General features: G+C 45.5%; 1 protein-coding gene across 5 annotated transcripts in view; it reads left to right on the top strand.

Annotated features, from left to right (window-relative positions):
• TTLL5 (tubulin tyrosine ligase like 5) overlaps positions 1-15,336 on the top strand; it is a 769,178-nt gene that overhangs the window by 92,563 nt on the left and 661,279 nt on the right. For all 5 annotated transcript variants that reach the window (XM_069638032.1, XM_069638034.1, XM_069638033.1 and 2 more), the window contains 2 exons: positions 1,456-1,538; positions 10,042-10,111. In XM_069638032.1, coding sequence (XP_069494133.1) covers positions 1,456-1,538; positions 10,042-10,111 — 153 coding nt within the window. The remainder of the gene's footprint in view (positions 1-1,455; positions 1,539-10,041; positions 10,112-15,336) is intronic.

Below are 15,336 nucleotides of genomic sequence, written 5' to 3'. Positions count from 1 at the left end.
AACCAAAGACGCCTCAGACCTAGACCCAGAGCCATAATAACAGTGGCCTGCAGATCTGGATCCACATCCCAAAGAATCAAAGCAGGCTCAGATTCGCATTGGGAATAAATTGGACACCTGCAGGTCTGCATCCAAAGCAGGTGAAATGTATGGGCATGTAACCTGGATTCACAAGAGGAACATTCCTACTTGGACCCAGAACGGTAATTTTTAAAGCAAGCCGGAGACCAGGTGCATCAAGAATGTGTAGGGAAATATTCATTCGGGATAGACCTGTCTCTTTGTATACGCCATCTGATTTAAAAACAGAATGGCATAATTTGGGTTAATGAATGAATGAAACCAGGTTGTATTTCCTTATTTACAATTTTTTTTTTTTATTTTATTTATTTTACATAAACAATCATGAACATGAATAATCCAATAAACACACAGCCAATCAATACAATGTAAATAAGCAACATATCACAACCAATTCAAAAATAACCATCAATGTACTAAAAATAGAACCGATTAAAGAAGAGAGAAAAAGAAATAAAAAAAAAAGGGAAGGAAAGAGAGAGGAAAAAAGAGAGAGCAAATGCAAGTAAGAAGGATTAAGAAAACTAAGTACAGGAACCATACAACAAATTCAATTATAAAACAACCAATGCACATCCTATAGATTACATACACACAGTAGTGTACAAGGATATGTATATATTGTCCCAGATCAAAGTTCTGTTTTACCCATAGGTGTCAAGAAAGCAGCCCCAGATGTCCCAAAACCTGTCAATGTCATCAGAGAGTTTGTAAATAGCTCTTTCATATGTTGAAATTGTAAGAAGCTCCTCCACCCAATCATCAATGTTGAAAGAATTACTCGATTTCCAGGACCTCAAAATGAATTTTTTAGCAACCATACATGCACGTAGCAACCAAACCTTCTTACCAAAGTCAATTTCCTCCAGAAGAGAATCATCGCCTAAAATCAATAATGAGGCATTCATGGGGATTGCAATGTTCAAGACCAAACTTAATCTTTCACATACCTTTTCCCAGAACTGCATCGTTTTAGGACAGGACCAAATCAAATGACTCAGAGATCCTCTAGAACACTTACATTTCCAGCAAAGATTATTGTCCAAAAGTTGTCTCCTGAATAATTTCTCCGGCGTCCAATAGGCCCTAAACAACAACTTCGTTTGAGAAGCTCTGAGGGACCAATCCAAACTTTATTTAATAGTTGTACAATGTCTAGTGGCAGTGCTGCCCACTAGTCTGGCTGATCTGACCATGTGCTTTAATGTATTGTAACCTACCTGTTATTTCTCTTTAACCCTAACTACGTGTTGAAACGCCTACTAAAATGCTTCCCTGGGTTTTACTGTCGTTTCATTCTAGTTTTGTCTATATTTGTTATTTGCCCTCCCTATTTGCAGCTAACTCAAATGTCTTCCATTTGTTTCTGACTAGATGCTTTTACAAAGGATCGTGGCCCCTGGATCGTGAAGCCTGTGGCGTCCTCGCGGGGGAGGGGCGTGTATCTGATTAACTCAGTGAGTGCTACACATTCCAAGTATTGGTCCTCTTCCTTACTGCTGCCGTTGTGCAAGTACTCTCAAATATTCTGCATTTCAGCATCTTCAACCCCTGCTTTTACCTCGCTTTCCGTCACAATTCTTTACACTGTATGTTGTATTGCAAGCAAAAAGAAGAAAACCCTTTAGCCATGTGAATGGGGCCACATGATACTCCTCCGTGTGAATGGGGCCACATGATACTCCTCCGTGTGAATGGGGCCACATGATACTCCTCCGCCTGTATTCCTTTGTCTTCCAAATACAACCAATCCTGCGGTCTAGACAAGAGCTTACACAAAGTTAATATTGTCTGTAATTCTGGCTCAAAGCTAATCATCGCCTTGCACTTGCCATAGGTCAGACTCCGCGCCTACATGAAGCTTCTTCTTTTTTTTTGTTGCTCAGTGCTGGATAGTGTATGTTCATTCTAGGTCTTGCTTAGAGCTCATTCCTGGTAGGTATTCAGTAGATCTGCTGCAAAACCCACACCTGCTAACTGTCATTGTTTTAATGACTATTACATACGCTGTGCTCTTGTATGACTGAAGTGTGCTGGGCATGTTTGCATTTGCAAAAATAGTTGGCACTGGGGCTCACACACCTTGGCAATTGGGCGGTAATAGTTTATGTAGAGCTGGCTCACAGAGTGCCTTCAAATCTAGGTACTGTATATGTCTGGCTCAACGTTTCTGGTTCTGTTAGTTTTAAGCAACATCTATTGAGTGTAATAGCTATCCTCTACACTGCCTGTTTTCACTGGTGGCTGTCTCAAGATTGGAGTAGTGTCTTCAGATGGCTTTGGAGGGGAAGGGGGAGGGGGGATTGGAGCTTTAAACCTTTCTCCCCTGCTGTGATCAGTGAGCAAACTGTCATCGTCCAGTTGTGTATTATCCTACAGGATTGTTCGGTGTGGCGCACCTGTGAAGGCAGAAGGGATATCCCTGTGGATGTATTTCTTGTGAGTTTCTACAACACACATGCGTTAGCTTGTAATTATCCCAGGAGTCTGCTGTGAGGTCAATGGAGAAAGGCTTTGCTTGAAATATATGTAGCCAGGGAGGGTGTGGCTAGAGGACCATGGAGTAGGACGTGTCTTCTGAGCTGCTCCCGACGATCCGATATGATCCTGCGTGAAAATAAGGTAAAAAAAGGCATGATCGTGCCCAGAAATACACTATTGGATGTGTAAAGGCGTGGGGCAAGTTTGATTGAGAGCTGAGTCCTTGATGACTTCAGGAAGATTGGCAAGATCAACTGAAAGTTTGTGGCGCAGTGCGACGCCCCAGACAGAATGGCCAGCACGCTAGAACAAAGGAGGCTGAGGTAGGCCCGGCAGACCCACGGCGGACGAAGGCTGCAGGGAGAGCACAGCGGGTGGAATGTGAAGCGGGAAGCAGCTGTGGCTGAGAGAACTGCACTGGGAATATATAACCAGTGGTGTCTAGTCAAAGGATCGAATCTAAAGGGTCGACAGGTCAAAGGATCGAATGTTTTTTTTAAGTTATATATATTTTTTTAGGTTTTCGTTTAGGGAAAAAAAGTGGTTTTTAGCAAAAAAAAAAAGGGGTTTGGGGGGACCCCCCCAAAAAAAAAAACAATATGTGAAAAAAAAAAAATATTCGATCCTTTGACCTGTCGACCCTTTGGTGTCTATCCTTTGACCTGTCGACCCTTTAGATTTGATCCTTTGACTGGCAACCATAACCAGTGGGACACACCGTTACAATGCACGCCTGGCATCGAAGAGGCCCAGCCGCGAGACGAAGAAAGAAGGGGCCCGAATAGCTCCACGAACAGGGCGAATAGCTGAGGGGTTCGCTCGACCACTTGGCGTTGGGGACCTGTAAAGACTTGGAAGGAGAAGCGGACCACAACACAGTGCACGACCTGCTCACGTCACGTGTGAGCTGCAACAGACTACCCTCGAGAGCGAGAGGTGTAACCCCCAGAAAGCGGACTGGGATAAGGCGCAGGAGACATATAGGCCTGGCCGTGCCACAGCGCGCCACAACCATGGTGAAGGAGGAACGGGGAAGTAGGACACACATGCTACAGAAAAGCTGGGCCCCGGTACATAGGCAGGACTGCACAATGTCGGTGAGAGGAGGCAAGAGCAAGCAGCCCACTATGGACATTTTTGCCAAGCCGCAACAGACTCCAACCACCCTGGTACAGGGTGCGGCAGCTGCGCCTGCAGAAATATCCCAGACAAAAAGAGGATCACTTGATCCTAACAGCCATTACGGAGTTGAAAGCCTCGTGGGGGACCGTGATGGCGGACCTAAGAACCGCCTTGGAAACCAAAATGGATGCGGTTGGGCAAGAGGTCACCCTGCTGCGACAAGATGTGAGAACGCTGGCTGAAAGAACAAGCGGCCTAGAGAGTGCGGTGAAAACCAACACGGAAACCAGCACAAGCAACGCAAAGGAAGTCCACATACTGAAGCAACAGGTCGCCAACTTGGAGATCCGCGTGGAGGAGGCTGAAGGAAGAGCGAGACGGAACAACATATGGATGGTTGGCCTACCGAAGGGAGAGGAAGGACAGGACCCCACGGACTACGTGGAGAATTTGATCCTGCAAGAAATAGGAGCCGACAAACTTTCTCAAGGATTTGCTGTCGAACGGGCGCATAGGGCCCTGATGAGGAAACCACGACCTGGAGCCCCCCCTCCGGCGATAATAGCAAAGATCTTGAACTATAAAGACAGAGAGAAGATCCTGGAGTACTTTTGCAAAAGGTGGAACGATCGAAAGGGCATCTGCAACCATCACAGCATACCCTGACTACACCATGTTGGTGCAGAGACAGAGTTATAGCTATGTGGCAATCAAGAAGAGATTCTGTACGGCTGGAATCAAGTACATGCTTTTGTATCCCGCAAAGCTCAAGGTCCTGCACAAAAAGTAGTGCGTACTTTTTTGACACCTTGGAGGACGCGACGGCATGGCTGGATAGAGTTGGGCAAAAGTTGGGTAGGGTATTGGGGCGGGAGGAAATGGAGGGGAGAGAGTTGGGGCAGGGAAGGAAGGCGGGAGGGAGGGAGGTTGGGAAGTTTGAAGTGTTTGTTGTTTGGGGAAGTTTATATTGGGAAACGAGCCCGCATATAATGGAAATGTACTTGGTCATGGACTGCACTTGTGGTGGGAGTAGAGGGACCCTGATATGCCATGGGGGATCTTAAAATAATTACTTGGAACGTCAGAGGGCTCAATAGTTATTTAAATGAGAAATAAGGTCATGCTATACCTACGCAGACAGAAAGTAGACATAGCCCTGCTGCAGGAGACTCATCTTACGCAAGACAAGATAGAGATGATCCGGAAGAAATGGAGGGGGACGGTGGTGGGGGCATCCTATTCGGCCTATGCCAGGGGAGTGATCACTTGGGTGGCGCCACATGTCCCGTTCCAGCTGTTACAGTCCACGGTGGAGGCAGACAGGAGGATGGTCATGATGAGAGGGCTGGTGGAAAATAGGGAGATAAGCATCATAAACATGTACGCCACGAACCAAAACACGGCAGCATATTTTAGAACCTTATGCAACAAACTCAGTACGTGCTTGGGAGAGGCGGTGATCTGGGGAGGAGATTTCAACTGCGTGTTAAACCGCGGGGTAGATAGGTCAGATGGTAAAATGGATAGACCCACCCCAGATGCTAGAGTACTGCATACACTGTTGGATGATTTTGGGTTTGTGGATGTATGGAGGTCACACTACCCCCAGGAGAGGCAGTATTCATACTATTCAGCACCACAAAACCTGCATACTAGATTGGTTTATATGTTTGCCACACAAGAGTTAATGATTGAGAACGCAAACGGAGGTGGGCAGTCATAATGTCGACAGTCAAAATGTCGACAAATAAATGTCGAAAAACAATAATGTCGACAAACAAAAATGTCGACATTTTTTCGATATTTTTTCGAAATTTTGTATTTATTGTAAGAATAAATAAATATATATATAACTAAGATGTGTTGAGTATGAGGGGTGGGGGGTGTGGGTGGCAGGGGGGTGTTGGGTGAGGAGGGGGTTGGGGGGGACCCCCCCAATAGTAAATGATACTCTTTTTGGTTATTTATTTATTGAAAAAATAAATAAATAAATATATAATTAGAATGTGTTGAGTATGAGGGGTGGGAGGGTGGTTGGGGAGGGTGTGGGGGGGTGGCAGGGGGGTGTTGGGTGAGGGGGGTTGGGGGGGACCCCCCCATTAGTAAATGATACTCTTTTTGGTTATTTATGTATTGAAAAAATAAATAAATATATAATTAGAATGTGTTGAGTATGAGGGGTGGGAGGTGTGGGGGGGGGGTGGCAGGGGAGTGTTGGGTGAGGTGTTGATAGTTTTAAGTGACATTTTTTTCGAAAAAATGACTTTTTACATTATAAGTATAGGATGTCGACATTATTATTTTCGAAAAAAAAATTTCGACATTTTTGTTTGTCGACATTTTTTTTTCGACATTATGACTATAAACCGCAAACGGAATATAAAGCGAGGGTCCTCTCAGACCACTCGCCGCTAATCCTGAGGTGGCAATACCGATCCCCGAGGGCAAAGATCCCGACATGGCGCCTCAGAGCAGAGGCGCTGAAAGACACCATCTTCAGGGAGGACATGAGGGAGGAAATAATAAAATATTTTGAGATAAATACTGGCAGTGTAGAGATAGTGGGTATGCTTTGGGAGGCCTTTAAAGTGGTAATGAGGGGGGTAGCTAGAGCTAAGTCCAGAGGGCTACAAGGAGGGATCCAGGCTGAACTGCAGGATACAGAGAGGGAACTAGAAAGGGCACTAAGGAAGATAATGAAGTAATACTTAAGCTGCAGCAGAAATGTGCGGGGCACTGGGAGAGATTGTGCAATCTTAACTATAAGAAGTATATAGAGAGACAGCATGCAGGGGGGGGATAAACCAGGGAGGGTCTTGGCATGGCTATATAAGAGTGAGACCCCCAGGCCCACAATCAAAACAATAACGAGGGAGGATGGGAGCGTAGTGGACACCCAGGAGGGAGTTAACCAGGAATTTGAGGAATATTATCGACTCCTGTAGGGGGATGATGAGGACAGTGATTGTACAGAATAGTAGAAACACTGGAAGATATAGGACTGCCGCAGATCAGTGCCGAAGAGCAGGAGGAGCTGGATGCCCCGATTACCTTAGAGGAGTTGGAAGAAGTAGTGAGACATTTGCCTACTAGCAAGACTCCGGGGACTGACGGACTCCCAAGTGAATTTTATAAAACATATAAGGATGAAGTGCTTCCTCCGCTTTTAGAAATTCTGAACGAAGCGTGTGAAGTGGGTAGGCTGCCAGAGTCCTTAGAGAAGCGACAATTCTACCGCTTTCCAAACCCAATAAGCCCGGTCATAACTGTGGATCATACAGACACTTGTCAATGCTCAATCAAGACAATAAAATATTGACAGCTATTCTGGCAAATAGAATGAGGAGGGTTATTGCTAAACTAATGCATCCCGACCAGACTGGCTATGTTCCAAACAGGAACATATCCAACAATATTAGGCGACTCCATCGAGTTGTTGAGCACGCAAATGAGGACGACGGTGAACTGGCAATTGTATCACTAGACGCAATAAAGGCCTCTGATTCGGTTAAATGGCTGTGGCTGATGGCGGCCCTGGCTGGCTATGGGATAGGGCCCGGGTACTTACAGTGGGCCAAAATGCTATATAGCGCGCCGTTGGCTAGAGTTGTAACAGGAGCGGTGATATCAGAGAGGTGGCAACTTCGTAGAGGTACTAGGCAAGGATGCCATGGTCTCCTATGTTGTATATTCTTGCCCTGGAACCCTTGGCCATATACCTGAGACAACAGTACGACCCGATAGGCATTACTGTAGGAGGGGATTCGCATCTAATCTCTTTGTATGCGGATGACATGTTGTATTTAAGGCACCCGGAAGAAAACCTCCAGTACATTCTGGAAGTGTTGGAGAGATATGCAAGGCTGTCTGGGATAGCTGTGAACCCCCAAAAATCTAGTATATTTCCACTGGGCAGGTACAAAGGGAACCCGTTAGAACAGCTACCGGTGCTACAGATACCATGGGAGGTGCGCACGTTCCGATATCTTGGAATAGATATATACCACACGGTAGAAGAGGAACACCAGTATAACACAGAGGAGGCGATCAGGAAAATTGGAAATGGTATGAAGTTCTGGGTGAAGCTACCCCTAGCGATAATGGGGCCAGGGGCAATGTTGAAAATGGTGGTCCTACCGAGACTCTTGCATTATTTTGGAAATATCCCACACCTTATAACAAGGCAGACCTTTGCTAAGATAGAAAGCATGTGCAGGGATTTCCTCTGGCATGGGACGGGGAATAGAGTAGCCCTTTGGAAGCTACAAAACTCATATGAAAAAGGGGGCATAAAACTGCCAAACTACGAAATTTACTACATAGCAAGCCAGCTGCAATATGTAGCTAAATGGCTCTCTGAAGAGTCAACCTCAGAGTCTAGGCTGTTCCGACAGGACTGTGTCCCATACTTCCTAAAGGAAATGATGTGGCTGCCTAAGGTAGACATGGAGGGGCGCCCAAGGATGATACTAGGGTGGAAGATATGGCGCAGGGCCTGCCAGCTGATGGTGATTCATTCCCGTGCTCCCCCGAGGTACCACTAGGGATGCTGGCGGGCGAAGACAAGCAATTAAGGATGATGATGATTAGGAAACACTGGGAACCGGTGGGGATTGCAACCATGGGTGATATATGGCAGGAGGGGAACATAAGGGACTTTGCAGTGTTAGAGGAAGAAACTGGATTACATACGGGCCAGTATATTACATACCCCAGGGTGGTGCGGAAAATCAAGGAGACATGGTCCGAACTAGTACTAGAAGAAGAAACGGACACTACCATAGACGCGATATGACATCGCAGAGGGGGGGACACGAGATATCCAGAATATATGAGCTGCTGATGTTCAAGGTGGGGGAAGGAGGTGGCTCAACTGAGACAGGACAAGGAAGAGGAAGTGGGAGCACCAATGAGTTTTGGAATGTGGGAACGGGCCCAAGGGCACCACAAAAAAGTGTTGAGGAATGCAAGATTGCAACAGATCCAACTGTACATAACCCATAGGGCGTATATGACGCCCCAGAGATGAGCCAAATTTAAAAATGTAGGACGACAGGCATGCCCCAAATGTGATGAGGAAAATGCCGGAATGGTGCATATGTTCTGGTCATGCCCAGTCATTAAGTGTTTTTGGGAAGAGGTGGCGCACAGGTTGGCCGAAAAAGGAATCAAGATTGTGGTAGATACGGTGTGGGCCTGTTTGATGGGAGGGTTTCCGAGACCGCGTAAACTAAAGGACCTAGCATATGCACTTGCAAAGAGGAGAATTGCTATGGGGTGGAAGGCATGCCAGAGACCACGAATAGAAGTATGGTGGAAAGATCTACAGAAATGGGCCGAAGCGGAAACTGGTGGGAGAGGCTGAGACCCTGATAACCTTGAAACAATTAATAGCGGAGTTATTTGGGTTACTTCGAGACCCAACGGAAAACATGGAGGAGGAATCCTTATCACAAGATGCATAAACAGAACACGGAAGGGAATAAGCTTGTAGGGGGGGAGGGAAGGGGAGAAGCAGTGGACATGTTGAAGTGATGTAGGTTTATAATGTTTTTATATGCACTGCAAGTTTGGTTTGTATTGTTTGTTGAAATAAAATTAATAACATTATTTAAAAAAATAAATAAATATATATATATATATCCAGCTTGACTGGATTGATAGTGTAGATTCCACTCCAGCATCTTGTATGTGTGTGGCGGGTGCTGTGTGCAATGAGACGAGAGGGAGGTGTTGCATGTTTGTCTTTTCTGGTATGTGTTATGTGGTGGTCATCCGCAGTATGGTATATTGTGTAGAGGGCAGTGTGAGCTGTTTGTCTGTCTCGTGTTGGTGTGCAAGTGATTTGGGAATAGAAGGGTTCCTTGTTGCCGATGGTATGCGCTCTCAGTGCAGTGCTGGATACAATGCTTTGCTTCATGTGTCTTGAGGGTGAGTCCTGGGTGCTGTAGGGTCACAGATTTCAGTTTGCAGGGCTTTAGTCTCATGTTTGGTTCGAAGCACAGATAGTCTGGTTCCAGATCTGGTTTAGCACTCCCAGTTTCTTATTCCTGTGAGTGGCGCAGCGCTCACAGTTGATATTCTCCCTAGATCTTGCTCAGCTCATGCAAAGTTTACATTCACTGCCATTTTGGCTGTTCCCACACTGTTTACATTCTGCCAGTGTGGCTCGTCGTTCATGTAAAGTTAATACTTTCCGTAGGTGTAGCCCAGAGGCCTCGCACTTGGCATTCTCCTTCTGTTTCATTCAAGGCCTCTGGGTCTATATTCTCACACTATAAACATTTCCTGAACACATTTCAGCCTGATTGAGTTATCTATTCCTTCTCTGCTTAAACATTCCTTCTTTTGTTTTAGCCAAACCAGATTTCCTTGGAAGAGAACATTCTGGTGTCTCGTTACATCAACCAGCCCTTGCTCATCGATGGTAAGTCCTCCTCAATTGCCTTCTTTCGTGCTTTGGTCTCTTTCTCTTGCCAATGCTTGAGTGCTACTGCAGCCAAAGGTCTGGTCAATAACCTCACAGCACTCACTAATCCTAGCATGGCCTCACTCCTATGTTGTACGGTGTGTCCCACCCATATACCTTTTCTCCCGTGTTTTGGCCTCTTCCCCCCTCCAGTGTGGCCACACATCCACTTTATGGCTCCACTCCTACAATGTGCCCCTTTGTTCTGAAGTGCTTTCCCTTTCCCCACTCTGCCCCTATTCTCAGAGCCCTCTCTAACTACCACAGCTGTTCTTGCAGTTCCTTTGCTACTGCGGTGTGGCCACTACAGAGGCATTGACTTGCCCCTACGGCCAGCATAAGTGTGCCCTTCCAAACTCCCTCAGCAGTGAACTCGAGATGAACCTTGAAGGCCTGTTTCAAGTTTGAACATGATCCCTGCTTAAAAGGCATGGAATGAGGCGAGGATGTTGAGTCGACTCCTTAAGTCCCCCAGGGAATCCTACTTTCTCAGGTCACAGTACCTCATGGTATATAAGCTTCACTATACCTCAGAAAGGCTAGCAACGATTGAACCAGCTATGAGTGAGGACCGCCTCGGATGCAAAGAAAACAGATCCCGGTTAAATAATGTAGCAACGTGGCAACTCTTAGAGGAATTTGGGATTCTAGAGCAGATCCCAGGGATAAAGAAATAGATTTGAGGGGCAGTATTTAGGCAAGACTTTGGAAAGGGGAAATGGCTTTGTAATGACTATTAAATGATTTTGTTTTGATAGCGACTATCGTCACATGGATGCATATCTTTAGGAAATGGAAAGGCATGAACCCCTTCCGAGACAAAATACTTGTGGGATGAATTGATGAGTTAATTAGCCATTTTGCAATGGAGATGGAACATTTTCCGGGAAGGAGACCAAGGAGGTTCAAGACGATCTGAGATCAATTTGAATTTGTCTTACACACACAGTATTAAGGCGGTGGGGGTAACAAGAGATATACCCCACCTTCTCACTCTCTGCTTTTTTTTGTCTTTAATTTCTTGTTGCATATTCTCTGTATGAATTGTAAATGAATTACTAACATTTTTTTAAAAGTTAAATGACAATTCATATTTATTTTCTTTCAACAAGAATGAAAAACAAGAATGCATCCGCATTTCGCTCCACGGTTTCAAATGAGGATGCTCATTTTGAACTGTGAAGGGCAAGTGGATTGCCATTGATGATGCCGCACACAAACTCTGCCCTCAATTTAACCAGCTCCTGATCAAAGATCATGCAAAAATGTAGGGCAGAATAAGGAGGGAGGCTCTAGTCACATGCTTGAAAAGAACAAATGAATGCACGCTAGAGTAGGTACACCATGAGCAGGCCTTCACCTTCCTGACAATCCCACTAGACCTGCAGGGCGAGCTCCTTAGTTTACCTACTCGGCCTAAGACGAATACACTCGCCCCGTGGTGACAAAGTGAGACTTTTATTAGTCATTTCCGGCAAAACAAGTTTGGTTGTGGTAAATGGCAAATACAAACTTCAAACCTCCCCATATTTGGCAGCAAGGTCGAGTACCACCTTCATAAAATCTCCACACCAATGCGACTGAACTAGTAGATTTTGCAAGCCCCGAGGAGCCAAACCCAGAAATCAATGAATAGCAAGTGCCAGTAAGACGGTTCTAAAAGCAGTAGGCCCATTTCAGATGAGACATAAAAGAGAATAAAGGATCTAATCTATATGATGTCACTCGGAAACAACGGGCAGTGGCACAGGTAATCCAAATGTAATACTCCCCAATGCACACAGATATGCAGCCAGTTCGGGAATCCCATGCAGCCTAGAATACATGCATTAGCAGTCGTGGGCAGGGTCAAGGAGAGTTCACGTTTAGAAAGGAAGCAAAGGCTAAGGAAAGACGAGGCCAAGAAAGTTGACACTTGCTAGGAAATTCAGATAAGGGTCGGTAAAGTTACTGCCATGGAGGAAAACCGAGGCAATCTGGTAATGCAGCCATGGGTTTCCAAAGGGGAACTGAAACGTGCATAAAAGGAGGCAAGGGTAGTCTAACATGATCACTGGTCAGTAACGGTAGATCAAAACCTGCCTAAAAGGGTGAGGCAGTGTAACGTGAGCCTTGGTTGCAAATGTTAAGTCAAAAGTGCATACTCGAGGAGAGTGTATGGACGTCTCAGAGTATGAGAAAAAGAGAGATGGGGATTGCTGGGAAGGCAAACTGGAAAATCTGAAATGAGGTACAGTTAGGATGAAAACCAATTGCTGATGAGAGCCAGGCCCAGAATACCAGTAGAGGAAAGACTGTTGGTGATATTTCATGCATGGTTTTTATTTATTTGTTTCATTGTAATGTTGTACTCGCTGAATGTGGAGAAATAACCACTTCTGAGTGCCAAGGAAAACAAAGGCCTCAAAGAGTGGATTCAGAGCGTGTCAATATAAGTTAACCCGGAGGCAGCAGACTGTTTTGGAAGTCTGACTGTTGAGCATGGTTGAAGTCTAGATCTCGGTCACCCTGCCGAGAGTAGTGATACCGGCAGGAAACAAAACCATTTATTGCATCTGTGAGTGGGGGGCATGCCAAGAATCCCCCCATTCTTCTCCCAAACAGGAGTTTTCAGGTTAGGAATGTTAGTTGGCTAGAAAGTCAAAGGAGAGAGCTGACCCCCCCATAAAGTCTTTGCTACAAAGAACTACTCAGTTCCTTTGGGTTCAGGAGGAGAAGACACATGGCAGGAGGCCCATATGCTGTGAATGTTGAAGACCTAAATAACACTGTGGAACTGTGAGGGCTGAACACAGAGAAGGTTAGAAGGATCCATGAGCTATTGTGCTGGGAGCAGCGCCTTCAGTTCTTTCATGAAACAGGATAGATTTCTTGAGCACTCGGGTAGCAGTAGTTTATTCCATTCCTTAGGTCTGCTCACTCCCAATATGTTTCTCGTTTCTGTTGCCCCTTATAACTGGGTACCCTGTGAAGTCCTGAGTTGGAGAACTTGACTGGTCTGGATAGGGAGTAATGACTGAGTATCTTGATATAGGATGGGCCTTCTTGTTAGACCGTGCCGGGCACCTGACAGCGGGCTTTCAAAGTGATTGCCTTTAAGCAGTAGTCAACAAGGGCTCTTAATTCCAGTGAGGGCACTGTCTCTTCGTCTAAAGTCAAGGGTCATCCTGGCTGACCATCTTGAACTAGTTGCATGTGGTACAGCCTGCCTGTCGTGGGGGGGGTGGCATGTAGGAGATGTTGCAATAATCCAATTTCACCAGCATCATAACCTTATTTCGGGAACTCTAACAAGGGGAGGTTTTCCCAATAGCCTATACAGATAAAAACGTGCACTTTCACAACTGCATTTACTTGGTCCTTAAAAGATAGGTCTTTGTAAAAATTGACCTTTTAAAGGAGGGGGCATTTCTGAAGGCCATTTGAAAGTGAGGATTGTAGATCGGTTCAGACAGCATATTGGTTCAGAATGCATATCATAATGTCGGTTTTCAAGCCATTGAGGAGTAGGGAGTTTTCCCCCACCCATGCCTGGCTCTGCAGCAGGTATCCTTGATTGTCGTGGGTGTTGCCTTGTGATTTACCTGGATGGAGGAGTATTTTGGAATCATCTGCGTATCCGAAAAGAGCACTTGATCGATTCCAGCAGAGAGATTAAAGGTCTCACGTACACATTAAACAACTGGGGGGGCAGAGCCTCGAGGAAACCCCCATCCATGAGGCTGTGGATTTCTGACCTCTGGCCACCTGGAAACATCTGTCATTGAGTAAAGAAACAATGCACGCTGTGTTTGCCCTGTGACCCCCATGTGTGTTTCTAAGCCACGTAGGAGAATCTTGCGGTTCAGTGTGTTGCAAGACGAGGACCTATCCAACAGGATCAGAGCTGCTGGGCAGTGGCAATCCAGGGATTTGAGAATCCCCTCAGGAAAATTGATCACAGTGGTTTCACTACCTCTGCAGGGAGTTCAGACTGGATTGAAGGTCAAAGAACAAGTTATTCTCTTTGATGTGGTGTTTTTAGAATTTGTCCTAGAATCCGGTTTGTAGTTCCCATACAGTAGTAGCCTGTTTGCAATCATTCGTGCAAGATCAAGATGCCATTCTGACACATGTAGGGTGAGCTCGGAGGGCTATATTGAGTGTATCTGTTTGACATCTGGGTGACTGGACTCCGGAACGTGATGAAATCACATTAGGGTGGATTCCTAAATTCTCTCCCTTTTTAGAATCTGAGCCCTGTGGCTAGTGGAGCAGCAAAGGACTCTAGTCCAGGCCATCCCTTTGTTCAAGGTATGTGACCTTTTAGATTGCCTGAAGCCCCCTCCACAGCAGTCCAGTGCATAAAAACATGATCTACGTCCGTGCCTTCCAGAGCAGAAGATGAGTTGATAAATGCAAACTTTGCACAAATTGTTTCTAGGCGTGATGGTGGATCATGGAACAAAACTTGGGATTTGCTTACATGTCTTTATATATGGCAACCCGAGGCAAGGTCCTTTGGGTGCCTGTGTCCCACAGAAATAGTAAGATACTACTGATCATAAAACACAGTTACAGAATAGCCTAAGCAGTATCCAAGAGCCATTCATTTTAATTTCAAATCACATATCTGAGTCTGCCTTCACAAAGTAGCATGTGTTATAAATGCGTATTGTAACCACGATGGCAGAAAGAAATAATCTGAGGGACCTCGACACGTGAGGGATCCTAGGTACAGTAGACGTCACACTAGGGATAATATTACAAACACACCCAATCGATGCCCCTTTTTCAACTGCAATAATCTGCACCTACCACTAGATGTCGGCCAATGCAAAGCATGTGAATCTAAGCAGATACAAGCATCAGAAATAGGATTACGGTAAGTAAGTTATGCCATATTTGGCCATTACTTTGCTCTATTTCTTGTTTGATGGAAATTGGGGGAGAAGGTGCCCTGCCCACCCCCTAACTGCCCCTAAATGCACTCCCCATTCCCACCAATATTGCTTAACTTCAACTCACCATCTACATTTCTTGGGAGGAAATTAGAGCAAAACAAATGGAGCATAAATGATTTGAACATAAATGAAACGATCAATTGACCTCTTTCCAAAAACGGTATAATTGAAACTCCAGGGTATTCTCAAAGGAAGCTTGGAAATGCTGCTTTTGGTCATCGTCCACAAAGAGGTCAGAGC

Source organism: Ambystoma mexicanum, chromosome 14 (genome assembly GCF_040938575.1).
Source record: "Ambystoma mexicanum isolate Mex_15411 chromosome 14, UKY_AmexF1_1, whole genome shotgun sequence".
NCBI classification, from domain to species: domain Eukaryota; kingdom Metazoa; phylum Chordata; class Amphibia; order Caudata; family Ambystomatidae; genus Ambystoma; species Ambystoma mexicanum.
Note: the sequence above shows the minus strand (reverse complement) of the source record. Positions and strands in the feature narration are given on the sequence as shown.